This window comes from Ambystoma mexicanum, chromosome 6q (genome assembly GCF_040938575.1).
Source record: "Ambystoma mexicanum isolate Mex_15411 chromosome 6q, UKY_AmexF1_1, whole genome shotgun sequence".
Classification (NCBI taxonomy): Eukaryota; Metazoa; Chordata; class Amphibia; order Caudata; family Ambystomatidae; genus Ambystoma; species Ambystoma mexicanum.
The window spans coordinates 819,467,586-819,494,553 of record NC_090937.1 but is presented as its reverse complement, the minus strand read 5'-3'; the positions used below and the strand labels follow the sequence as shown (position 1 = coordinate 819,494,553).

The window sequence follows — 26,968 nt, the reverse complement described above, 5'->3', positions numbered from 1 at the left end:
CTGGCAAACACTGGGCCACGTGTATTGGCCAAAACATGGTTTGGATAGTTAAGAGTCAATTAATCCGGTCCCTTTTGGCTGGCCACACTTCAAGCCAACAGTTAACATCCCCTAGTAAACCTATGAGAATTTCTAGGGATATGAGGAGAAACTTCAAATAATTCAGAGTATTGGCAAACCAGAGCGGAGGGGTCAATTAAACCAAGAACTTTTAACATTAGTGGACATTTTCACATGTAACAGGCCTAGCTTTTCAAAGGTGCTAGCTGATATTCTCCAAAATCAGATATTTATGTGCACCAAACCGATCTGATGGCACAATTTTGATAAGATTATCTTTTATCCCGAAACTGAGAAACATTTTCAGAGTGCACTGTGCAGTCAAAAAAAAAAGAAGATGAACAAGAGAAGTGGACACACAATTTTAAAATGCAGTTAAAAATAAAGGATGTCAAGGAAAAGCACGAGTCTGTAAGAGCCTCTACAACATAAAATAGAAAAATTGACAATTAAGAGGTTAAACTAATGATACGATAGCAAAAGTGTAAACGGATGACGACCTTGGCATGTGAGGATGGGAGTCTTCCCACCTGATTGCAGATGGTGGTTTCTGCTGGCTGTTACTAAACGTGGACATGCCGCATCGAGCATCCCGGCTGCCTCACCACACTCTTTATACAGTTGGCAAAGGCAATACTGTTGCTAGCAGGCAATCTGAGCAGAAAGTGCTACTCCGGCTCCAATGTGTTGGGGCATACCTGCTCAGGTAACACTGTTGCTGCCACACTGTTCATCTATGCTAGGGATTAGCATAAAGCATGCAAAATGAATGTCGTTTACACAAGGAGCTGAGATCAGAAAGAGAACAATGACCACGAGTTAAACGATCTAGATATTACGCATTTTAGAGAAGGCTATTTTCCACTAGACCTCAAAATGAGACAGTCGACCTCATAAAAAGGTATTTGTAACAGCCTTGTTATATGTCCATGATCTTTAGGTCAGATCTTAAGTAGAAACAGGCACAGAACCAATAATGAGGGAGCACTAAGCCATTTTCAACGTCTACGAGAAGTGTGTTACTGGAACCACATTGCCACAGAACAGAAGAGAGTTTAGATCATAATCTATAAAAACATTACGTTTATTTATTAACCCTTCATTGGCCTTAAGAAATATTTATATATCCTAAATGCGGGTGTGATATGGCAGGTAAGGGAAGAAGTCAAAAATGGTGGGCGAGGCGCATCATAAAAAAATCATGCTATATGTCTGGTTGACATTTTGTATTTGTATTCCTTTGTATTTATCAAAATTGATATAGCGCTTTACGCCAAAGAGCTTTACATAACAACAGAATATAATAAAATAGAAGCTTAATTGCAAAACATGAGATAAACCATCAAAACCAGTATGTAGAAAAATTTACCTAAGACAATAAACGAGAAATAGAACAGAGAGAGAGGAAGAGGGAAGTAATAGCGGAGTTAGGACAGGGATGAAGAAGACATTTCAAGGGGGAGGGAAGGAAGCATAAGAGGAAATGGAGAGGATAAGGAGGTGTGAGTGAGAGGGAAAAGAGGGAAGTAATGAGGTGTCAGGACGCGGGATGGAGAAGATGAGATTTCAAAGAGGTACGGAAGGAGGAGTAAGAGGAAATGGAGCGAATAGAGAGGTAGAGAGTTCCAGTGTAGGGGGGCAAGGAGCTGAAACGATCGGAAACGAGAAGAGGCACAAAAATATGGAGGAACAGAGAGCAGGAAGAGATCAGCAGATCGAAGGGAGCGAGAGGGAGCGTAGAGTGAAAGGAGAGAGGAAAGGTATGGGGAAGCGAGATCATAAAGAGGTTTAAAAACAAGACAGAGGAAGTTAAATGTAAGTTTTGAATGAAAGAGTCATGACGAGAGAGAAGGCAAAGGGTAGGGATGGCAGAGTGGTAGAGGGATTTGAGGGGGGCAAGATGAGAGGCAGGGAGTCCAAAAAGGAGATTAGAGCAGTAGAAAAGGCGGGAGAAGATGAGGGAAGAGATTAAGAGTTGGGAGCATGGAATGTGAGGGAGGAACAGATTTTTTGAACATTAAAGAGGTGGTAGCGACAGGCACGTGCAGTAAGAGCAATGTGGTGGGTAAAGGAGAGGGTGGAGTCGAAGTGGAGGCCTAGATTGCGAGCAAAGGCAGAGACAGGGAGATTAGTAGGGGGAAAGAGAATAAAAGGAGGGGAAGCGTGTTAGAGGGAAAGAATAATACTTCAGTCTTTTTGGGAAGGGGCTAAGCGTATATAGGGTTAATGAACACAGAAAATTATTTTCCATTTGAGGTGTGGTCAACACACAATTTTGTTTTTTTCTGAAAAATTTCATTAGAGTGCACAAAAACACATTTGTAATTATGGGAAGAAGAAAAATGATTAACTGACGCACCAAAGTGTTAAGTTTAGATCATGTAGATGCACAAATCATTTTCACCCCACTGTTGCAACAAAACTGTGTGCATCATCCTCGTGAACTTATTCACCAGGCCTTATAAGCCTGAATCCCAGCAATAACAAGGGAAGTTGCACACAACATTCTTAAAACCATCCTTCTCTGATCTGGCTTAAGCATTGGCAATGCCAACAATTTTGACTTTTGTGCAGACATGGGAAAGGCATTTGCAGGCACTGCCATAGAGGTATTAACTGGCCATCGATGGAAGCAGTTGCAAAATGGTGCGAGTAGCTGGACATGTAATAGCAGTGCCCGGCAAATGGCTAATGTTTATACACAAGCCAAAACTGTTGGTTTTGCCAGTGCTTGTATTTAACAGGATTTAGGACTTCAGTGGAGGACATGCGTTGTGCTTGCAAATAAGAGTGCCTGAAGGCAGACCTGATTGACATTTTTATCACACCAGTAGCGCATTTACAACTTAAGTAATTAACTCTCAGGAGACTGTTGAAAAAACAGTGGCAGGCACTCGAGCACAAGGTTTGCTGGTAAAGCTTAATAAAGCTAGGTCAAAGAGATCCGAGGCTGATGTGCTCTGGACGGGGAGGGACAGGGATGGGCAGGAAGTGGGTGGGTATGGAAATGGGGATCATCATGGCCGTGGGCATTCAATGGGTAGGTAAATAACTAAATACCAACAAGCTGCCACTCATATACCATTTCTCTAATGCAATACATCGATTAATAGGATTGTGGTGGTTGCTGTACGAGCCCTTACAAACGAAACTCCAGTTCTAAGCATCCTGGAAGAGGTGCCTCGACATTCTTTAACATGCGACAGCAACACCCCTGTCAAAGTGCACATCCAAGACATGTTGGTTTTTAAAGAAGATTCTGAAGTAAATGAGATGAAAATTGAAGAACAGCAAAGAAGAATACCCCATGAACTGCAAATCACACTCAAGCGCTGAATCATCACATTAACCAAAGAGGTAATCTGAATGCTCATGTCCTTTTCTCTCTAGGATAGCCAGAACAAACAAGCACCCTAAGCCACTGCAACACTAAAGAAATATTACATGTTGATCAATAAAACAAACTAGTGGTTTCACTCATATAGAACTTGAACGAAAGATTGCAGGGAATGAATGGGTTGGCAGATTGATTATGCTTTCCCCAGGCTCAGACTGGCCTACAGAGAAATAACCAAAGGGTCCGGCCAACTTGCTTGCGTAGGCCAGTTATTGGGGGGGGAAAGTAGGCCAGGTACTGCAATGTGTATCTGGTAGTTTTGACCAATGTTATCGATCAAATATGGTTTAAAATGCAGTACTCTCAGCCTTTACTAAAAGGCCCCCCTCGGGCAGCAATGAAACGGTATTAAACAAAAGGTAATGAATTGCTCTTTGCGATTGTGGGCCACTTTTTTTTTTTATTGATGCCGGGGCAGATTTCATATGCCAGTCCGACCCTGGCTTTCTCTGAAGATTTCAAATACGTTAATCTGAAAAGCAAAAGACAAGCTGAACTGTTCAAAGTCCAAAACTATCTGCTGCCCATGAGAAATGACGAAGCTCCATTTCCAACCACGTAGCCCGACTGGGAACATCCAATCTGATCACCACTGACTTTCCCATCCATATCTTGGACATTTATCCTACAAGGCTAATTTTCCTCTTGATTTTGCCACTTTGCAGACCTAACTTAGCCGCGCACAAAGAAGGCATTGGGAAACCATCAACACAGTTTGAGAACTTCTGTTTTTCAGAAGGAGGCTGCTCAATTTGAGATAACTTTGATGGAGCAACATTAGGCAATTACTTTAAAGTGGATCATCCCTAATCATGGTAAAGCAGGACAAATGAGATTAGTGGGACTGAGGATAAAGGTGGGTAAGCTTTGACTCCTGTATGAGGGAAGTGATCGTTCAAATTCTCCTATCGCTATACTCTTGATACTGTAGTATGCTACAAGGTGTTCTTGTCTGCACTTGTAGTGGTTTCAGGTTACCAACTCCAGTGGCCTAGAGTAACAATCATCGCAGAACCAGCCATTTGTAGTGCATTACTATCCTGAGGTCTTGGGGGACGAGTAGATTGCTAGAGATCCACTTGTTCAGCTATCCTTCTTTCTAAACTTACCCTGAGGTTTTGTTATTTTGGTAGGATGCAGTTATAGTGTGTTACAGATAAGGCGAGTATCAAACTGCTTGACTTCTGAGTCTAAGGCCAATAATTTTTCAAAACCTTTTTCTATCTTTCTCCCCTTTCACATCTCCTTCTCTTTGAGATCCCTGCCCCCATCAGTTGTGATCTCTGATGTGATCTCTGAAAGAGCACTCATGAGGTGCTCCTAAACTTTGAAAAGAATTCACCAGCCCTCAACTCCTTCCATTGGCTCTCGTTTGCTAAGTGTCAAGTTAACTGGTTTTTGAGGTTTTCATAGAACTCCCAATGTGACCTTGTACTTATTTGTAAATTGGAAAAACACATGCGTCTGACGTCTTTGCTCCACCTCCAAAATCTTCAAATTCTCTCAGAACAAAATGAAACCCTGTGCCTGTGATTCTCCATTAAAGCTACACATCTCGTGTTCTCTCACACAATCTATTCAGAGCATTCGCAAACACCTTGCCTTCTGCAAATATGTCAAAACATGGCTCTTACCATCACCACAAGATCACCTCTGGTGAGTATATATGCTTTACAACTGTTCTTCATAAACGCTAATGGCCATCTGGCAGGAAACATGTATTTGCGTCATCTTTCCCTCTATATCTCAAACCGTCCCCTTCTCTCACTAATGTCCCTCTTGTCTTGCTTAGCCTCTATATCTGTCTATATCTGTCTTGTCAGCCTCTTTGCAGTGCTCTCGCCTCACACACAATCTTTATTACCATTACCATCTCCCTCAAAAAGGGGCTTTCACCTCCTAGCTTTCGTTACCTCTTTCCAAAGAAGGCACCCTTATCCAGTTTTTACAATGCTGTCAAATAGTTGTGTATGACTTAATACTGTGGACTGACGCGGGAAGGGTGGTAGTGGTCCTCCACTATTGGAGGGGAGCCGAAGAATGATATCAAGATAAACACTTAGCACTCTAGCAGCATGCTTATTTACAACGGGACAGTTAAGGAGGATTGACAAACCGAGGAGATCTTGTGGTGCTATGTTAAATGGAAATGTGTGGCTAATCTCATATGGGCCCTCTTTAAACATGCTCATGCCTCTACTCTGCTTGCTTTTATTTCACCGTCCATTTTTCAGGTATTTTGAAAGACTCTTGGCTTAAAATACAGGTCACCGAAAAGGTCATGGACATGTTCCTTGATCTAAAGCGCTGGATGTAGTACATTCTTCAATAAATGGAGCATATCGAACGGGGATTGCACAAAAAGACTGCATCTAAAATGCTGAATGCCCGTTTACAGCGCCTTTGGCATAGTAAATAAGATCTGAACCCATAATATCAAACAGGGGTGGGCAGGTTGCGGGGGTGTTCCCCACATACATTATAGGAAGTGCGGGAGACAAACGGCCAAAAAAACGAATTACAAAATATGTGGGCTAATGAGCTCCATGATTTTGTAATTCGGTCTTTTGGGATACAATATTATAACATACATCCTATCGAATGCGCTATGTGTTTTCACCAATGAGAGAATGCCATGCTAAAACCACCAGCAGAGCCATGAAGCCCCTTTCACATCTTCACTTAATAAAATCAGCTTGTGGGAGCAAGAAACAAACATGGAATCAGGGGTCACCCTTTAAGAAAGACATTTGTAAAACTCTTCAGGTCAAATAGTTCGATCTATGGAAGGGGCCGGACTATCTGTGATTTCCAACTTTTAGAATCAATTTCCTCCTTCATTAAGATTAACTGCCAATGCTAAGTGTTCAGAGGCTATAAATGAGCTTGTCTTGACACTGGTTTCCTTAAACTCATGGGCGTCAGACATACAATAGCTCGAACAGTAAGTCAAACTCATCACATAAAACGCCCTTTGAGTTTTTTCTGAAAACATATTCATTGGATGGTTACCATAAAATGTAGTTGGAAAGTGTTCAGAGCTAGCTAGTGGCTATGTGAGATGACCTCTGCCACAGGCCTCTAAATGTCAACCATTGGTATGTGCTTTAGACCTCTCCTAGCTCCTTTGCATGCGTTTATGGATGCATTGGGGAAAATGTTGACTGAGTGGTATGCTGAATTTCTTATGTGTAACAGTTGGGCGAGATGCTTGCTTGGAGACAGGATTGCTGGTGGATGTTCCCTTGCCACTGCATACCTGTTGTGACCCACCCTGTACTCACAACAAGAATAACGCCTTCCTTTGTGCTGCTTACTGTGGCTAACCTTAACACTATGCCGATCATTTTAGTCAAAGACCATGGATTCCAGATTGTACACCTTTCAGTGAATGAGAAAAAGCACAAACTCAAAAAGATGGTTCTACTTCCCGGTTGTAACATTAATTGGGATAAAACAGGAAGCTGACATCAAAGTGAATCATTAGCTGCCCAATGTAAGCAGGAGGCTGCCAGCTCTTACCTGGTAGATGTCAGACAAGCTGCTGCTTCCGGAATCGCTTGTAATGCTACATCCTGAATGGCTTGAGGAAACGTGGGTCACCTGTGGATGGAGACTGTCTGTAAGGTGCAGCTTTGTGAAATCTGCAGGAAGCTGCAAGAAAGAGAAGGGAGACTTAAGTCATGTGGCAAGTCGCTAGAATGTCAGAATGCACAAACAACTACAACGCACAGAGGAAGCCTGCAGTAACACAACTGAAGCAACCCACACATTTTCCATTTTGCCCTTTAACGAGGCAGCTACCCAGACAATCATGGGATGTGTGGAAACTGTGAGCATGCAAATTCGCACTAACAAACGACCACAACTCCATGCATACATTCCATGCAAAAGCTCAGTACATGACTTCATAATATATAAACAAATGCGCAGGATTTTCTGTAGAATATCAACCGTTTCCTAAACTGCCATTACAGATGGGCTCAGTGCTTCAGATAAGATTTTGAAGTGTGTGTATTTTACTCCCTATTTTAAGTAAAATGATATTTTTGGGAGTACAAATGTGAGTCCCTTTCCCAATTGGAGTGTTTTATAAGAGTAAAACTATATGTTTTAACAGTAAAATAAATGTTTTTGCAATAATTATTTCTTTGCACTTAGTTATTTATGTACATTAAAAGATATTGTTTACTTCTTCCGATCAGGCAGTAATAACAGTAGTTTCTTTCTCTGGTAATGCATGCACTACTGGTCCAAATATATCCATGAAGCTCTTTAGGGGAAAGCCAGGCTACAAGGTCATATGTGTCTGTTCCCTACTTTTTGTTGGGGGCATTTTTACTCCAGATTTTTTATTTTTGGGGAGTATTTGCCTATTTTTAGAGAGTAAAAGTGCTGATACACCCGGATGGGCCGGAATCGCACGTTTTTCCTTCACAGAAAGTGATCTTAAAAACAAAAGAATGGTATTGGTTTTCAAGAATGTTTATAAAGGAAATTATGAAAACAGCTCACTGAGTAGGATGAAATTCTGACGTACTCTGTGGAGGCTGTACTTTTCAAAACCTTTGTGAATCCACCCACCTTTGCAGCCGAGCTGGAAAGATCTCTGAATATTCCCTCCAAATATGACACTGATTTGAATCAAAATTATTTCAGAAAAAGAAAAGAAATAAACAAAGGGGTCTTCCCACCAAAATAAATGAACCCACACTGTGCTTGTGTAGCGTCAAAATCTACACACATGTACATATGTATGGAAATTGTCTGTCAGGTGTTTTTGACTAAGTAAGGCTAAAGAAGTCTACATCTCCTAGAATATGCGATTATCAATATAAAATGATTTCTTATTTATATCGCTCTCAAACACAAGTGTTTAATTATGAGGATATATGTATCTTTAAATCATATTGTCCTCCACTCTTCTTGCCAAACTTAAGAAGCGGAATGACAAGGCAATGTGACTGCATTATTGGGCAACATCTTGTTTGTTTAACTAGCTCAGTAAATCAAACGCAAGAAAGGGTGGTGGTCCTGGAGCCCCCCCCCCCCCCGGTCGCCTTCATTCGATCATTCCGATAGAGCCAGGGCAAACATTTAGGCAACATCCAATTTATACACAACAGTAACTTAGCCAACGGCATTTACCAACTATGTTTAAGGGTTCGTCTATTTGATTAACTCTTTGAAAACAAATTAGGTGCAAGCCCTGCTAGACCTACAGAGGTGAACAGCAGATGATCCTAGACTGTATGTGTGTATAAGCCCGAGAAAGGGTTATGTTATGTTCCAGCAAGTTATATCGCTCACTGCTGCCATTTGCACGGTATCTTGGCATTCTGGGGTCTGCAAGAAAGTTGGTTTGGTTTGGTTTGTAGGGACAGAGGAAAAAGGGCTACATTTATTTGCTGTTGTGTTAATGCATGTCAATTGGAAGCAACTCGACTCTGCTTGTATGTTTTGAAGTGAGTTGTGATATGGGCACTTAAGGTACGTGTAACCAGAAGGGTGCTTCACAGCCGTTGAAGCGAGGGTGAGTGGACTGGCCAGGTTTCTGAGTAGCAGCGTCCCGATAGGGACAGGTGTGCGTGTGGAGTAGAGTTCTAGCTGGTGGTCAATTTCGCCTGGGAGTGACTTGGTCAGTGTACATATATGGCGAAAGCAGAAAGTTAAATGGGTTAGCCAGGGTTAGAGACAGTGGAGATGCCGCCACAGCAAATACCACAGCTCAGGAATGATGAGATATAGTGTAAATCTTGAAGTCGGACCGAGGAGCAGACACCACAGATAACCCCACCCAGGAACAAATATCACTGCACACTAATTACATTTCACCCAACCCAGGCCAATGTCACATTGGAAATACCAGGTCTGACCACACATAGGAGAAATTATCACATGTAGCCTCCCCTGGAAGTAAATATCACATATAACTCAACCAGGAAGTGCAAACACTTGATCCCACCTAGGAGCACATATCACACTGTGAGTACCACAAAGGATCTCCTAACTTCCGGCATGTTCTGATAGGGCACCGTCTCTTACCTGGCACACAAGTGGGTGCTAAGGGGAGGAGGTATGGCGAGCATTAGAGGGGATTGGGTGAGTTAGTGAACAGGTGGCAACCTTAGCCACTGCCCTTCACTGGCAGTGCAACAAGCATGGTTGCACTGATGGCTCAGTTCTAGTCGGGGACCACAGAGGTATGATTATCAATACCCATGCTTGAGAACCACTAGGGGCTCTGGGAGAGTGTTGAACTAGGAAGCGAGCCCGCCATAAGGGACAATATCGACATTAAACAAAAAGGTACACGAGAGCAGCCCGGAAGATCTCCTCTCACCTGGTGGTATGCTGGGTTTATCTCAGTCTGAGTGAGTGCACATATAGAAGGAAGTTGGCTGCTGCCAATGAGCAGCCACTGCCAGCCCAAAAACAAGATGCTTCCCATCTCCAGTCTACGGGGGGATGGAGTTGGGGTGGCTCTGCCCAGCTGTAAGGCTGGGGCTGATGTGCTGCAAACAGAAAATGCTGTGAGAGCCGAGAGATGGCGACAAGAAGCTAGCATTCTGAATGCAGATAGATAGACTTGGGTAGTATTCAGTTTACCTTACAGCAGTTCACAACCACCAGGGTTTTATTCAGTTTAACTTCCAGTATGGTGTGGATTTCAATTTTGAATTGTGTTTTGTTTTTCTGATAATTTGAGTCACTATTTGACTATATGTTTTTTCCTAGAACATTGGTTTTAGGTTGTATGCTTTGAACTATATGTATTATTTACCTGTTTATATATTAAAATAATCTTTGTACTCTGGGATACTCTTCGTGACCTCTGTGCACACAACATTTGTTAAGAATAAGCATAAATGTTTACAACACATTCCTGTTGTTAGTAGCGTGGCATTTCTCTTTTTGTTGAATATTGTATATTGCCCCATTCCACGCTCGCCCACAGGGGCAGCCCTATCTTTTGTAAATACGATAGATGGACTCTGGTCTGATAAAGGGAAATTAGGCTCCCGATCAGGAGAGATCACTTCTACGAAGCTTGCAAGTACACAAAAGCTTGGCTGCCCAGAATAAGCGACAGACAGTTGTTGGTCTGGTTAATGTGCAAGGAGATAAAAGTATTAAATGATGTCTCCAAATGAAAGGGGCTAGGAAGACGAGTGTCAGTCTTTGGCATTTGAGAGAACTCTACATATGGTTACTTAAGCAATTCAACAAAGTGACAATGGAACCATAACATGTTTTAATGGCTAGACTGTGCCATATAATAGCCAATTCTTTCTCTAAAGAAGGCTCCTTGTGTTGTTCACTGGAGGGCTTGAGAAATCCTTCCAGTGAACTAACACAAGGAGCCTCTCTCATCCAAAAACACGATCTTCCAAAAAGATGGCACCTCACAGCATAGCAAGGGGGAATGTTGTACCCTGTGCAGGTATTGTGTATTTTCAAATGCATGGCACCACCCTGCATGTTAGTTCTACAAAATGCAGCTCGCACATGTGAATGAAAATTCAACCACAGGAACAAACATTAGCACAGGATATGCAGGCACAGCTTGATGCGACAAAAGGAAATCTCTCTCGTAAAAATAGACATTGTTTGCCACTCATCAGCCAACATGAGAATTTCCTTCCGACGCCGGCGGGACGAACTCCTGTCCACAAAAAAGCCAGTCTAACCCAAGACACACATTTTCCTGATTAAACAATTCATGGGAGAATTTATAACAAATAATACATAAAGGTTTTAATCTGCACATCACGATCACATTAATCAAATTACTGAGATTTCTCCACGCACTTCCAAAACTCACCAACAGGTTTCCAAATGTATAGCGTGTCTTATTACAATATTGTAATTGTTAGTGTTAATTACTAAACTCGCTCTTTCCTCTTGTAAATCTGTTATGATCACAAGCATCCCTTCCCATTAGGGTTGCACTAAACTAGAATAACCCAACATATTTAGAACAATAATGTGCAGATTACAGCTCATAACCCATTGCAGCCCATACATATTGGATTTTAATCATGCTAATTATGGGGTTTAACATATTGCCCAATTGGAAATTAGTGAACCTCAGATACACAGCACTCTGCGGAAATAAGCCTGCTAGAATGCACGTCATATGTTAATGTTCCCAGGGTGTTCACAATTTGAAAGAAAGAGCAATGACTCAGACCCGAGTGCTTGGGGTCCTGGGGTGTTACCAGGAGAGTTTGAGGGTAGAATCTCTGAGACTGGTGGGTCAAGCGATCTTAAGGGCAGCATCTAATGCAGATTATATACAGGGAGCAGTGAGGGTATGGGGAAAGATGGGATAGTTGAACAGCACATATTTCTCGCTCCAAAGATGGACACTAATAGTGCATCAATTATGGTGAATAACCAGTAGCAGATTGGTTCATTTTGTTAGCGCTACTTGGTTTTGGGACGGCTCTAAAAATATCCTCAATTTCTGGCCAAAATGGTGAAAGATACTCGAAGGGGCTATTCATGTAAAGTGTATTTGTGAGGTGTGAAGGGTTAGTTAGCACACCTATCAGACATTAAGAAAAGGAACGTTACGTTTTCAAGAGGTGCAAACATTTCCAGATAAGTAAGGCTGTTACCACAGACCTACACTCGCATTTGAATAGGGGTGACTCCTTTTGTTTTTCAGCACCGATCCAAAAGATTTTCCACAATGAAAGTTAATGTTCATTATATAATAAGGGCTATGCAATACCAATGTCAAATAAGGCAAGAAAGTTTTTTAAAAAATGGACATCAGAGGACTAAAGAGAGGAGTGGATCAAGACCAAAGAACAAGGAGTAAAGGGAGAGAAGAATAAGAGTAGAGTGGAGAGTAGGAACATCCGAGAAAGGAGAAAGAGCAAGTGAAAAGAGAGAAAGTAGCCGGGTGTCTGCAGAGGCATGCTATTGAGAAAATAATCTGTTACCATCTGATCAAAGACATAATAGGATAGTGCACCCTTTAAAAGAACCGTGAATGGAGTATGGTGGAAAAGGCTTGGCCCTTTAGGCCATCACCTTAGCCAGATTTTAGAAAGTATGGGTTACCCAGCAATAGTTAAAACAGTGGGTTTTAGGGACATGTGGGCTAGGAATGAGTGAGCCCACCAGAGAACCAGAGGCGCACACCCACTAGTGTACCCAAGCTCTGGTGAAACACACTGCAATTGTTTTCTGTTGTAGGGGCTTGATGGTCTATACAGTTGAGTTTGTAAGCCTCCATGACTGAAGGGGGTCTGCCCAGATGTTGGTGGCTTGCTCAATGTGCCCAGGCAATCAATGGCCACCTCAGTCATCAAGCCCAACTAGACTAATATGTCTTGGGTTGCTTCTGTAGTCATGTGGAAGGGACGTGCCTAGCAGGTCAGACTGGACCCTTTAGAGGGCCGAGAAAAGTTTATTTGTATCTGGTTGGTCCTCTTCTGAAAGGGCACCTGCATGGTATACAATGGAACTAAGCAACTCAAAAAAATGGCCAGTGGTTATGATCAAGTCAAGTCAAGCTTTCCATCCACTGTTTTTATTTTATGCACCATTTCTATCATTCCATTCATAGAGCTATCATTCATTACACTTCAATATCTGAACAATGACAAACCATTAACATCATTGGAAGTACTGCCGCCACAGCTGGCTGTCCATAAAACAATGATCTGCCGAAATGTACCAATGTTCTTTTCCGATGGCACTATTTTTGGAGACCGCCAACAATTTGAAGCCGTCAAAGACAGCAGCGTCTGAAATAATGAAGGGGGAAATGGCACAAACAAGGTGTACATTGTATTGCTTTCAAAGTTATGTCTGCTTTGGATTTATGATATTTACAAGAAGGTTTCATACTAATATGTTCTTAAAAGGTGACACACGAAAAGTCAAAGACTGAACTATGCAGACTTGCTCCATCTGCGGCTGCACCAGGATGCCCACTGCTCATGACATAATGGCTACAGCGCCCAAAGATGCTCATGCCTTAAGGCTGAACTTTGCAGCCATTACTGCCACTGCCAGAAAACATGCACTGCCCCATTTGTTTGTTCTCTTTAATCATGTACACTTTTGTTTAAGAGCAAACACAAAAATAAGTACTGTAGGACTTTCTGCAACAAAATAAGTAACTATAGAACCGAGAAGAGAAGTTTAAATCATGGCAACACCATATGTCTAACAGTGAGGGCTATCTGACAAAAGGCGAGCGAGATAAATGAACAGTACAACACGGCCAAGGTTTCATTTGTAGACAAGATGATATTTGCATTATCACCAATCAATTGTGCAACATTGCAATTAGTTCGATAACCTAGATACACCACATTGTTCTTGTTCCCTTCTTGTATAGATGTATTCTATAAGGCCAATCAATTCGATGTTAGGGGCCATCTGGCACTAAAAAAAGTAGATCAACCGAATAAAGCATTTTTGGAGAGCAATAGTGTCCAACTTTGATCTATAAGGTGCAACATACCAATTTTGGGACTATCATTCGCAAAGATAAAAAGTCATGCCAAGGCGAGTGGCTGAATCGCACTGCAATGATATAGTTCAATGCTGTAGTCAGACCTCACAGCAAACACAAATGAGGGGAAAAATAGCTGTGCAAGTAGTACTTGCAGGTTATAAAAGACAAATGGCCTCCACTTTACAACAAGCTACTTTTGGTAAACCCACCTGGATCTTTCAATCAATCTGTTGTGGATGAATAGGAGCCTTCATACTAAAACCCACAAAGATCCCCGCAAATGGCTTTACCTGTTCCTGCAGATGCAATAGATAGCTCTTCTTGTGTCAACTCGATTTTCACATGAATATAGGTTTGCCATGAAAGAAATGTCAAACTGCACAAAGACTTTTAATGCCACCCGTCGCACAGCGTGGATCAGCAGTGGCGAGTATTCTTAAGCAATGATAGTATGTTCACCGCCTTTCATGAAGACGAACCACGAGGCTGTAGATGCCTTTTCAAAGCCCAGCTTGAAATGAGCCCTCTACTGACAGGACCAGTGCTGCTATGAAGTGAATTGCCACTGTACAAACGCTTTAATCATGCGTCAGAGCTAAAGCGCCCTTAATCAGTACAAGAACGAGCGAGGGGACCGAGGACTAGAGTGCCGTGAAATCTGACAACACATAATCACACAGCATTCAATGCGCTGAATTACCCCATCAGCTCCGTTCTTTACAGCTTCCCCCACCTGATTCACACCCTGGCAGATGAGGTGCAAAAGCATGCCCGCAGCTGCACAGAAAAAGCGCACGATTGCAAGGAAGCTGTGCCCTACATTCTCCAACATGGAGTCAAAGGAGGCGCATCCCCTCCATCGGGTCTGCCACCAGGCTCTTTGTTCTCCATCATGCGAGATTCCATCTATTGGAATCTGTAATAACATTCAACGTTTCTTTCGCAATAAGATCAGTAAAGTAAGGGTCCTCCTTCCTGCAAACGATAAACAGGTTGATCATCGCACATCAGGAATTTCCTTCCACCACATTGCTTACACCCAAGTTAACACTAAACTACTAGCTGTCAAATCTTCAAATTCTCAAGCAGATCCAGTACCAACTTCAGCTATGTGAGACATTTCAGAAACAGTTTTCCTATTTTGACTAATGTTCTCAATTCCTCCTTTCAGCAGCAGGTCTTCCCAACTCCTTTAAACACGCTTTCATTTGTCAATTCATTAAAAAGAAAATCAGATATGGACCATGTCAATCCAGCTAATTATAGTCCTATTACCGCCCAATAAACTTCTAGAAGACCACCAATCTGAATTTTGTCTGTGACACAGGACTCCCTCTCCTATCCATCTGACACTCAGCTCTTGAAGCTGTCAATCCGAGACACTGTTCCATGGTTCGTTTGCTCAACCTCTTGGCAGCCTTCAATATGGTGATCAACGGAAGCTTAAGAGATGATCCCTGTGGTTCACCCAGGAGGCCGTTAATTGACTATCTTCCGTTCTGTCTGAAATTACCCATGGGGTTGTCTTTGGTTCCTGCCATTCAGCAATTTCTGATGTCCAATTGCGAGTACAGCAAAACTAATTCATTTCACCCTGTACATCTGTTCCCTTTTTAACATCATTCATGCATGCAAAACAGTATATCAGTCACAGGCGGACATGCATCATGTAAGCTTGACCACCACAATTCTGGCCTCTCTGTCATCCAGGAGTGGATGTACAAAAAATGGGTAACGTTGGATGAAGAATAAAACTCAAAATTTGTATTCTTGTCCCCTAGGGAGTTGCTAGGTCTGGAATAGCTCCGGGGCTACGCTAATGTTGAGACTATCGGGACTCGGGCTGTTAGGGAGAATTCTGAAGAATGTGCTAATTTCCCTTACCTTTTGAGACCCCCGGCAACTTTGCTGCATTTCTAGGATTTTATTTTTTTACCTTGGAAGTGTGTGAGCCTTTTTTTCCCCACTCTTTCATGTATTTTGATGTGTGTTTTACTTTTGTGTTCTTTGGTTATGGAGTTTTAAAACAACTCCATTGGCATGATCTTTTTCTCTGGGTCACACAGCACCTTCAGTGCAGTGACACAGGAATGTCTTTTCAGACTTCCCAAGGTTTAAATACATGCTCTGAGACTGACTACGGTCTCCCAGAGCATGTAAAGTTAAATTGACTTAACTGGTCTCTTTAAATTTACAGACCCAGCACACACTATCTTCCTATAGAATGCTGGAGGGGTTGCCTAGATTCCTCCGAGTCAAAACACTCATATAACAGTCAGATGTTACCCTACGTTAAATGGCTGGTGGCAGTAGTTTAGATCAAACTACCAAGATTTTTCCTGACTGCGAACAATGGTAGCTACAAATCGAGTCCGCCATGTTTTTCAATATGGCGCCCAGGACCTATCTGTAAAAACAGACTGTGGTCAACTTTTTTCACCATTTCTTTTAGAAAAGGTCCTTCTTGTGTTTGTCTCTGCGAACCAAACCAGGTTTGGTCCCTTTGTTTGTTGGCCTTTGGCGGGCTTCAGTGCTGAAGCCCTCCTCTGGCGCCCGGGTGTATGGTGTGGACAGGATGTGAGGGAGTGCCCGAAACTCCCTGTGCTTAGTCTCCTAGGACACCTGAATGCACTCTGGCGTGATTGGCCGGCTGGCTGTCTGGCAAGAACAGCCACCCTGCTGTGTGAGTGACAGCCAGGCTGGAATGAATGGGGGAAAACTGTTTAAAAGCAGGTCTCTGGCACTTGGAAAGCAGAGTCGACCACAGGAACAAAAGAACCGAAGAAGAGCTGAAGGAAGAGGACTGCTGCAACTCCTGGACGATCGGTGAAGCCCTGCTGCAGGTCCGAATTGCCTGAAACTCCATCCACAGAGAAGCCCTTCAAGGTTAACTTCTGCCCTTGAGTTTAGTGGGAACAACCAACTCGTAAGCTGCCTGGACACCGTCCCCTCCTGGTCGAATTTTCTGCAGAGTGCTGTGGAAAACTGGATAGCCAGTGGGAAGGATACCAGTTTTTTGGTCTTTAAGGCACTCGCACCTTAAACTGGCGTTTTGCTAAGCTTGTGGCCTCATCCCTGGGCAGTGCAGGAATTTCCCCGACGTCATCCTTCTTGTCCCCACGACTGAAGCTCAGGAACAGCGAGATCTACTCGAACTGCCAGGAACAACTGCCTCAGCTACAGCTCTTCTTCACTTTCAAGGTACTGTGCAAACGCGGTCCGGAAATCTTTTTGGCCACTGAGAAAGTTTGTGAAACTTCCCCAACCTCGAAGGCTTGTCCTTCCCTGAACATTTGTCTAACTTTTCGCCTAGCCAAATTCTTCTAAACGCTGTGGCAAAGACGTAACCGTTTACTACCAGAACTGTGCTATCCTATACAAAGACTCTGAACCATTGACTTTGGCCCAGGCTTATGAACTGAATTCCTGGTTGTAGTTTACTGAAACCCTTTGTTTGCCCCGTCTACGCAAGTAGTTGTGCTGTTGATTCTGATCACCTTGTCTTTTTACCACTTTTAAAAGTATCTGAAGTGCCATTTTGCTCCCACTTCAGGGAAGCTGAACTTGTTCAGTAACTTATTGTTTGTGTATTTGTAGTAAATTATTGGTTGATATTGAGCTGCTTATGCTAGTATAATGTTTCATTCCGACTGTGTAAATAAATGTATATTCTTTTACCAAGAAACCTTGAGTAAGTGTATATTTGAATCGATGTATTTGTTGTTATTTGTGTAGCTTGTTCTACTGCTCACTCAACTCTTGAGAGAAGTCTGGCTGCTCAGCCACGGCTCCCACATAACTGTGTAGTACAAGCTTGTACCAAAGGTGAAATTGTACTGACACTTGTAGTCTTAATTACATGTAGTGTTCCCAAAGGGTATTGCATGTGATTCTGCCTAACGGGGGCTAGCTAGCCTTTTGGTTCAAGCTCCTGGGCTTCGATCCGGGTCTACAACCAAAAGACCCAGGGCTATATCCCCCTCAGACCCACCCCTGCCCGTAGCAACGCATCTGTCCCTCCCAGGATCACTTAACATCTCGTCCCAGAGATTAAGCTACTGAATATTCTGACGGGGATTAATAGAGCTACTGCTCCAGTTATGAATCTGGGGGTCTCGCTGGGAAAATAGGATGTCCTTCCCTTCTTCCCTTCTTCCTCATACCATTCAAATTGAAAATTAACCTGCGTCTTCCAGATCAAAGTCCTCAAACATATTCTGGTGGTGGGAGCTATGATTAACTCCCGCCTCAATTACTAGAACGACTAGTTGCAGGGTTCCCAGTCTATCATTCCGAATGCAGCGGCAAGACTTGTGCTTAAAAAATCTGATCACACCTCAGCCGGGAGGATGTTGCATTATATTTTAGAGAATGTGTGTTTTATCCATGAGTGTCTTTGGGGTCAAGCTCGTCTTCAATTTCTTATCCCTCTCTATAAACCCCCAAATGCTCTAAGATCGACCACTCCTCAGTGTCCCCCGTAGACTGCCGTGTTTCCTATGGAGACCGCTGCTTTTCGGCCTGGGGCCCTAAATAGTGGAGCGCAACAACAGTTTTGAAAACTTAAAGGGGTAGTCCAACTAAAAATGTTATTTAAAAAATAGATAGGCAACATAAAAAAATACTAGCACTTTTTTTTTTTAACTTCCTATGTAAAATTTTGAGCTATTCAAGCTCAAAATTCGCAAAAGCAAGCACATGGGCGCATCCATTTTGTGAAATGGATGCCCACCTGTGCTGGCTTTTGCGGCACTAATGAAGGAAAAGCCAGCCAGCTGTAGTAAACCAAAGCTACCGCTGGGTGGCTTTTCCTTCATTGGTGCTGTACGCGGAGGACGGGGACCGGAGACCAGAGCAGGAAAGCTGCAGCTGAATCTCTGTAAGTGCTATTTATTTATTTTTTAAAATAAGCACTAGCTGTGTTTTTTTTTTCTACGTTTTCCGGGCTGGAGCAGCCCGGTAAACTTAGAAATAAAACCACAGCTTTAAAAACGTTGTATTTATGTTTGCGGTCGCTTTTGAAGCGACCGCACACATAAATACAACGTTATTGTGTTTGAAGACGCTGCGGTTTTTCTTTCCAAGTTTCGCAGGCTCCTCCGGCTCGGAGGAGCCTGAGAAACTCGGAAAGAAAAACCGCAGCGTTTTCAAACACAACCGCGTTGTGTTTCTGCCTGCTGTGGCTATCACTTTGGGTCCCCGGTGCTCCCCCATGGGGGGAGCACCGGAGACCCAAAGTGAAAGCCAAGGCAGGCAGAAACAACGCGGTTGTGTTTCTGCCTAAATCTGCTTTCCCATTTGGGGCTCTCGGGCTCCGGGAGCCCGAGAGCCCCAAATGGGAAAGCAGATTTAGGCAGAAACACTGCAGCATTTAGCATTTCCCATTTGGGGCTCTCGGGCCCCCCGTGGAGAGCCCGAGAGCCCCAAATGGGAAATCAGCTGTAGGCAGAAACACTGTGGCATGTAAACACAACCGCGTTGTGTTTCTGCCTGCCTTGGCTTTCACTTTGGGTCTACGGTGCTCCCCCTGTGGGGGAGCACCGGGGACCCAAAGTGATAGCCACAGCAGGCAGAAACACAACGCGGTTGTGTTTGAAAACGCTGCGGTTTTTCTTTCCGAGTTTCTCAGGCTCCTCCGAGCCGGAGGAGTCTGCGAAACCTGGAAAGAAAAACCGCAGCGTCTTCAAACACAATAACGTTGTATTTATGTGTGCGGTCGCTTCAAAAGCGACCGCAAACATAAATACAACATTTTTAAAGCTGCGGTTTTATTTCTAAGTTTTCCGGGCTCCTCCAGCTGCAGCTTTCCTGCTCTGGTCTCCGGTCCCCGTCCTCCGCATACAGCAACAATGAAGGAAAAGCCACCCAGCGGTAGCTTTTGTTTACTATAGCTGGCTGGCTTTTCCTTCATTAGTGCCGCAAAAGCAAAAGTCAGCACAGGCGGGCATCCATTTCACAAAATGAATGCGCCCGTGTGCTTGCTTTTGCGAATTTTGAGCTTGAATAGCTCAAAATTTTACATAGGAAGTTTTAAAAAAAAAGTGCACATTTTTTTTTTATGTTGCCTATCTATTTTTTCAATAAAAGTTTTAGCTGGACTACCCCTTTAAGAGGTTCATTTTCTCGGACTAGGTCCATGGGTCTTCAGTCTATTAGCTAAACTCTGCAGGGATAACCAGCACCAAAAGGGGATTCAGTTCCAGAGTGTGTCCTATACAAAAGGTCCCACTCAGCCTCTGTACTGGACAACTTTTTTCAGAGGGTTGTACACATGCAGAAGTATCAGACAACAGAAAGGCACCAGGCATCAACGAACTATCAAGCAGTGTAGAAAGCATGACTCCACAAGCAGTTGGTTGCATTTCTTTGCACACTCCAGGTTGCCATCCACATGGAAGAGCAAATTCGCAACTTTCTTTAACGGAGCTGAACATTTCTATCACGTACACAGCATTGCATTCGAGAGTACAGGCAATGGATGCCCCGTTTACAAAATCAACAAAAGCCTGCTTTTATCTGCCTTTATCGCACATGTTCATGTCGTATGAAGGACCTTTTGGTTGTCTTTCAAGACGCGATCCACACAGATGAACGCAACAAATAAAAGCTTCAAAGGCAGGTGTGGCTTATGATGGCCAAACACTGCGGTCCCTTGGCTCCGCTCAACCACATCCTTAACTCACGCATGGCACTAGTGACAAGAGGAACACTAATAGAGAGAAGCACGCCATGGAGGCAAGGTACGTGCATGCCACGACTGCCCTTTTTACTATGGTTTACAATGGAAAGCCCCAACAACAGAGTTTTCCAGAGGTTGTCCCCTGCCCTTTCATTTTCATTTAAGATCACACATGGGCTCACACCAGTACCAGACCAATGATAATAAGAGTTTCTTAGTTATATAGCGCTTTCGCCAAAGCGCTGTACATAGAAAATGTTTACATACAATTATCACCCAACCAAAGTTGGTACTCCGTTATCGACCACAGACTGATGAAAGGCCGAGTTGGCCTTGCCAGGGGTTTCGAACCTGCGACCTGCAGATCACGAACAGATTGCAGCAGCTAGTGCTCAAACCGTTCAGCTATCCCAGCAGTGTTTATCGAAAAGGCTCAGATTGTACACAGCTGTACCTTCCCTCATGAACTCACTTAGAGGAGATTCCAGCATTTACTGGGCCTCACACAACGGAAATCATTACGTTTCTCCCTCAGTTTAGAGCTCGTTTTTTGATTTCTAAGGTGTGAAAGCCTCTTGAAGACTATACCCTGGTCTAGACTCTTAACATTAATTTGAACCCAGTGCCAATTTGTAAACTTGGCATTCAGCCAATACGAACTCCCACTGAAGGGTATGCAGTGATAAAATTGCAGCCAAAATATTGCCTGTAAAAAAATAGCGGCAAAAATGCTGTGGTTTGACCCGTTAAAGGTGTACCCCATTACACCATTTAAGGGGAGCAGGGGTGTCCCCTGCTCCCCTTAAATGGTATAATGGGTCCAGGAGTTGCGGGGGTGTCCCCTGGATCCTTTACATGGATTGCAGCGTCAAAACCACTTTTTTTGCGGCGATATTTTGTGTTCACAGCCATTTTTGCCACTATTTTAACACATGGAACCCACTGAAGCAGCCCACAGATAGCAAGGCGCGATATTGCACAATTAACGCAGCCTGCATTCTCCGGTCACTGCGGCAAACAATTCTGTGAGATTATTCATAATTCAAATTCATTCATCTTTGCACAGCCACTCGGGATCACTATTGAAACAAATGGACTAAATTAATATTTCCACTGTGGTAAATTAGTGAGTTTGGGCCTTGTCTGAAACGGACCACGAAAAGCAAAGATTTTTGCAAATGGCAGATCTTAAATCCCAATAGTAAAAGGGAGGCAGATAGAATATGATCATTTCCTGTAACAGAAAAGTTGGGCTCTGGAGAGCCAGAGATTGCAGACCACTGCACCAGCAGATGGGATCATGGAAGTGTCAAGAAAAGAAGTCCTTGGGGGCAGCATTTCAAAATCCGTTCATAAAAATGTGCTCAGGAGCAAGCACTGTACCCATCCTGGGCACAGCCAATTGCTACTCACTAAGAATAGATGGTGAGCAAACCAACCGGGCGCCATTTGGTGCTGAGAAACAAAATACCAGGATCGCGCAGACTGGGCAGCTACACTATTTTGGGGAGGTTTCTCCTGTAGGCCACAGCTTCACAGTTGATACAAGACACTAACTGTTGTCACAAGCTGCTGGCTCCTAGCTAAGCTATGTCCAATTAAACCTGTGATTTAGGGTAGAGCCCACCATCAGACAGTCTGCACCTTGAAAGTAGCACATTGAGCCTTTAGCCGGAGGCTGGCGATGGCACATCATGCCATGTCTCAATATTCTAAGAGGAGGTGGCATCCAGCAGAGTCTGTTGGGGAGCAAGACCCGCTAATGCTCGGCCGATGTCCTTATATGCACATACTTTGGGGAACCCAACAGGTTTGTTCGGTATCGGCTGGCTCCACCTGCAATCCTCTGAGCAGTTAGCACCCGAACCATCACAGCTGCGTTCCGAGGTATAAAACGCGACCAGCGCACTTAGCTGTCAATTCAGCCTGATGTTTAAACACGCACGCATGTGCCAATCCTCGTTTGGCCAGTGAGTGTTTAGTGGAAATCCCAATACTCAACGTACACAGCAGAAAAGGGGTTTGGGGGGCTGCTGGCAAAAGAAAAAATAAAGGGGAATCTGCAACACCTGCCCAAGGTGGCAGTGAGGACCCATACTCTCGGGTGTAGCCAATGTACAGCCATCTTTGAACATTTTAGCAACCTTTGGCTGATCTCTGGTATTGGTTTTGATCTTGCTACCAGGGGGGATCTTTCAACCGGATCAGGTAGACCAACAACCAGGTCAGAGAGTTCCGTCCATGAAAAGGAGTTCACCAGATCAAGAGGTGCCGGTAGCCCGACAGGTAAGCGCTCTGCCAGGCACTTTTGCTGCTTAAAAACGGGCAAATACTCCATACATAAAAAATGGGGCGTATAAATATTCCCAACAAAAAATAGTAAACAGATGGGAAGGATGTGCTTTAAATCACAGATACACTTGGATAAGTGGAACGATTAAAGCGGTGGCTTGACAAGGCGTTCTAATATTTAATTTGCATATGTTTTGCTTTTGTTAAAAATTCCCCCATTAGAAATAGAAATTACTTTGTTTTAACTTTAGAAAACATTTTCCTTCCAATAAAAAAAATATATTAATTGGGACCAAAATATGCAGATACTCAGACTTCACAATCTTCTCTGGCGCCCTGGGGGCCAGTAACTGGAGCAGCTCATCAGAGGTCCGCAATTTTAAATAATATTCTCGCAAGTTTCCTGTGGGTACTCAGTCGGTGGCCCTTTCTTTTTTAGCTCCACCGGCCAGTTCCTCCCATCTTCCTTGGGGTCCTGCTGTCATCATTAGGGGCTGAAGCAGCTTTTGATGTATTTTCTGCATAAGAAACCATGTTGTGAAGCCATGCAAGAGCGAACACAAACTTTACTTTGCCATGTACACACTACAAGTTTCAGGCAGAATTCCAGATTTCACTGCTCCCTTCTAGCACTTCAGTCAAAGCACAAGGGAAACCCTTAAAGTGTTGAAAAACCCAGACGACAAGTTATTCCACAGAAACTGAAAGCAGCGACTATGTGGTCTGCAACGGCTCTTTTCTTTTGAAAAATGGAGGCCCTGCTCATTAATTTAATGGCAGCCTGGGCAAGCAAAATAACCGTACATCTCACAGCCAGAGACACAAATCCCCAACATGTACTGGACAAAGTACGTTTGGCTCGCAGGCTGTAGTTTCACTTCTTTAAAGATGACAGACTTATTAAAGAGTTGACAACCTATTTCCTATGAAGTGACTGAGCGGCAGCATTGACACAATCGTCCATCCCGGAGAGGAATGGTTCTGTTGGCGCCATTTCTCACGTCAGGTGTTCGCATTTCCCAACTAGGTCACCTGCCGCGCGACTGTCAACTCATTCCCTGCTCCTTTTTTGACCAGCATGTATTTATCTAATCTCCCTTTGGTTTATTTCCATTGCCTAAAGCATTAATCTCTTGAAGGAACTTGAGCAAACAGGACCTGTGTGAAACTCCACAAACATGAACGCTCGCCAGGAATAATATTGATTTTCGGAGGCACGTATCGTTAAAAAAAAAGTAGAATTTGCACAACAAGTCTGCATGCCAGGGCCATGGCTCATAGACAAACGCAGTCCCTTCCATCTGTGCAGTGGGGCGCTTTTACTGTTTAGGGGAGCGTTCCTTCATGCTTCGACCCTTTGACTGCCCTTCAAACGTCCTGACAACATCCCCAAATCACATCTGTTGCATTCTATTGGCCATTCAGCAGAGCACGCGGATACCTACCTGAAGTTATATTCCATAATGCCCACAGCTACCTGTCTGCAGTACGGTTCCCAGAAAACAGGATGTTCACATGGAAGACTGTGGGCCTCCATTGGAACACAATGTCCTAAAGCCTTGGGATTTGCATGGCTCACACTGACGTCACAAGGATGCAGTTATTTTCCATGGAGGAATCTCAGGGGTTGGAGTAAAAATATGCACACAGACCATCCGAAGAAAATCAGGGGATGCTAAAGTAACAGGAGAAGACTACTGACGGGCCCTGTGTGTTGTCACTTCCATGGTGCGAGGTGAGGATAAGACTAGACAAAGCTAAAAACTGGGGCTGGAAATACACTCGAGACGTCCAGCAGCTAAACCATGTAAGCAGAACCACCGGACAACTGGTGGCAGATTGCATTCACAGGCAATAGCACGATGGCGGATATTGCCTGCTTACACAATATCCAAAACCATACCAATAGCAGGACCAGGACAAAAAAAACACCACATATACTGGAATTCCGGCAAATATCTCGAAGGCAACTCCACAGTCGCAAGCTATTTATTAACACACTGACTTTTTTTATGGAGCCATTTCTCATTTCAGAGCAATCAAGGAATCATGGTAAAATTAAAGATCAAACAAAAACTCATAATGCTACTGTGACTCAACACAAATCTGTATAGGTTTACAAATAGATTGCAGGATTCAAATACTCATGAGCGGCCAATATAAAGGATCTGATAACTTTCTGTGGACAATTTAAAAGTAGCAGTATTAATAAAGCAACCATAATGGGGCACCACACACAGTGTGCCGAGTATGTCTAAGAGCATGCTTTTACACATACCGTGCCAGTATGTGCAAGAGAGCATGCTTTTACACGCATCGTACCGAGTATGCGTAAGAGCATAGTCAATGAATCCTTCAACTATGCAGGACACCCTAAATAAGCCCACTTAACTTCATGCCCACAAACGGAGAAAAACCTGGTGTCCTATCGGCCATATACATCTTTGCATCTCAAACTAGCAGCTTACTGAACTACTTCGAGATGCTGGTCTCCTCCCACCACACTCAAAAGCGCGCAAATGTCCCCAATTTGATGATCCGGCCACACCACGTATCAATCTTCCAACACAGTAAACATAATTTCCACCAATTTCGCGCTCTGAAACACTTGTGTATGAGCGCGATATGAGAGTCCTCCATTACCTCACAACTAAAACTATTAAACCACCTAAAAATGAGCTTCTGCAGAGTGGATCCACAGAGCTGGTCCACTTTCACGCCTGAAACCTCATAGCTGTTGCCATCCTAAACCATCTGTCACCCATCCTTATACTTCCATATCTCTCTGCCCCAGCATCATATGTCATGGCAAAACAGGGCACTGCCCCTAGCCCCTAAACCCCCCGCCCCCAGCCCCAGTGGTCTACCTGCATTGCCCAGGAGTTCTACCTCACTGAAATGGGCTTTGTGTTTGTTTAACAATCACTGGGAACAACGAAATCTTTGACAAGCAGAGTGCTACCTTCCTCCAGTCATAGGAGGTCCCCACCCACTGCTCAATAAGGGACGCCTCCAAGAATGAGAGCACCTCTCCCTTGTCCACAATTGTAAAAACAATTGTATCAACCACCTGCTTCACCCTGTCTGCACTTTTATTCCTCAGGGCCAAATAGCTAAAGATCCACATTGATAGCAAAATGAGATAACCGTCACTAGGTTGACTGCAACACATCTGAATGCTACTTCATACTCTGCTTTTGCAAAATGCATTTGATGTCATCTCCACTAAGGGAAGTCCTCCATTACTGCCATAAATATCAAAGCTTAACAACTACAACAAAACAGCAACTCCCCTCCTTGTAGTTCCTCATGAAACCTTACAACGCTAGAAAAAGCCCCCAATTCTGTCACTGGCACCCTCTGCCTGCCTATCATTGAAAAGTTCACATCCACCTACACCGTCCAGGATGTCTTTACTGTGCAAAGGATTCCGAACTTGTCCTTATTTCTGGTATTCACTTTAGTTTGACTCTTCGCTCACACAGCATGCTATCACTGTAGTTTCAAACTTAAATTGGAAATCTAACACTGGTTCCTCACATTTTCCAACTGGACCAGCTGTAGCCTGAATTCTTGCTCTTTGGCTAGAAAAGACAACCAGCTTTTGTCAAACTATGAGCAATTCTCAGATGGTAAATCAAACTGTGGTAACAGAGGGTGAAGCATATATTTATGGAACTACAGAACGACAAGACTATATAAAAACAGGGCATGTAACCTGCATGCAACCGAAGAGGATCGCGTGCACGGGCGTGCAGCTTTCTAGTGAAAACTGTACCCATGCGCACAAGCAAATAATTTAAGCGAGGACTGAACTGAGAGATATACACCAGTGTGCGATGTAATACAGGATGCTATTAGCCCCCAATCGATGTAGGAAGAACCAATAGTGGAGGCAGGCTTAGATAAATGTTGCTTATAACCGGCTTTCTTATTAGCCGTATACGTGAGTGGCGTCTAGATTCAGGTAAACGGGCTCAAGAATGCACAGGTTTCCAGCTATCCTCTGGAGAGGAGCCGGACTCCGGCGAGGACCGATTTCCTGATCATTTCAAAT

At 43.6% G+C, this 26,968-nt stretch overlaps 1 protein-coding gene across 13 annotated transcripts in view; it reads right to left on the bottom strand.

Annotated features, from left to right (window-relative positions):
* Window positions 1-26,968, bottom strand: part of RAPGEF2 (Rap guanine nucleotide exchange factor 2) — a 1,671,940-nt gene that overhangs the window by 324,847 nt on the left and 1,320,125 nt on the right. For all 13 annotated transcript variants that reach the window (XM_069631345.1, XM_069631346.1, XM_069631352.1 and 10 more), the window contains one exon: window positions 6,980-7,111. In XM_069631345.1, the coding sequence (XP_069487446.1) occupies window positions 6,980-7,111 (132 nt within the window). The remainder of the gene's footprint in view (window positions 1-6,979; window positions 7,112-26,968) is intronic.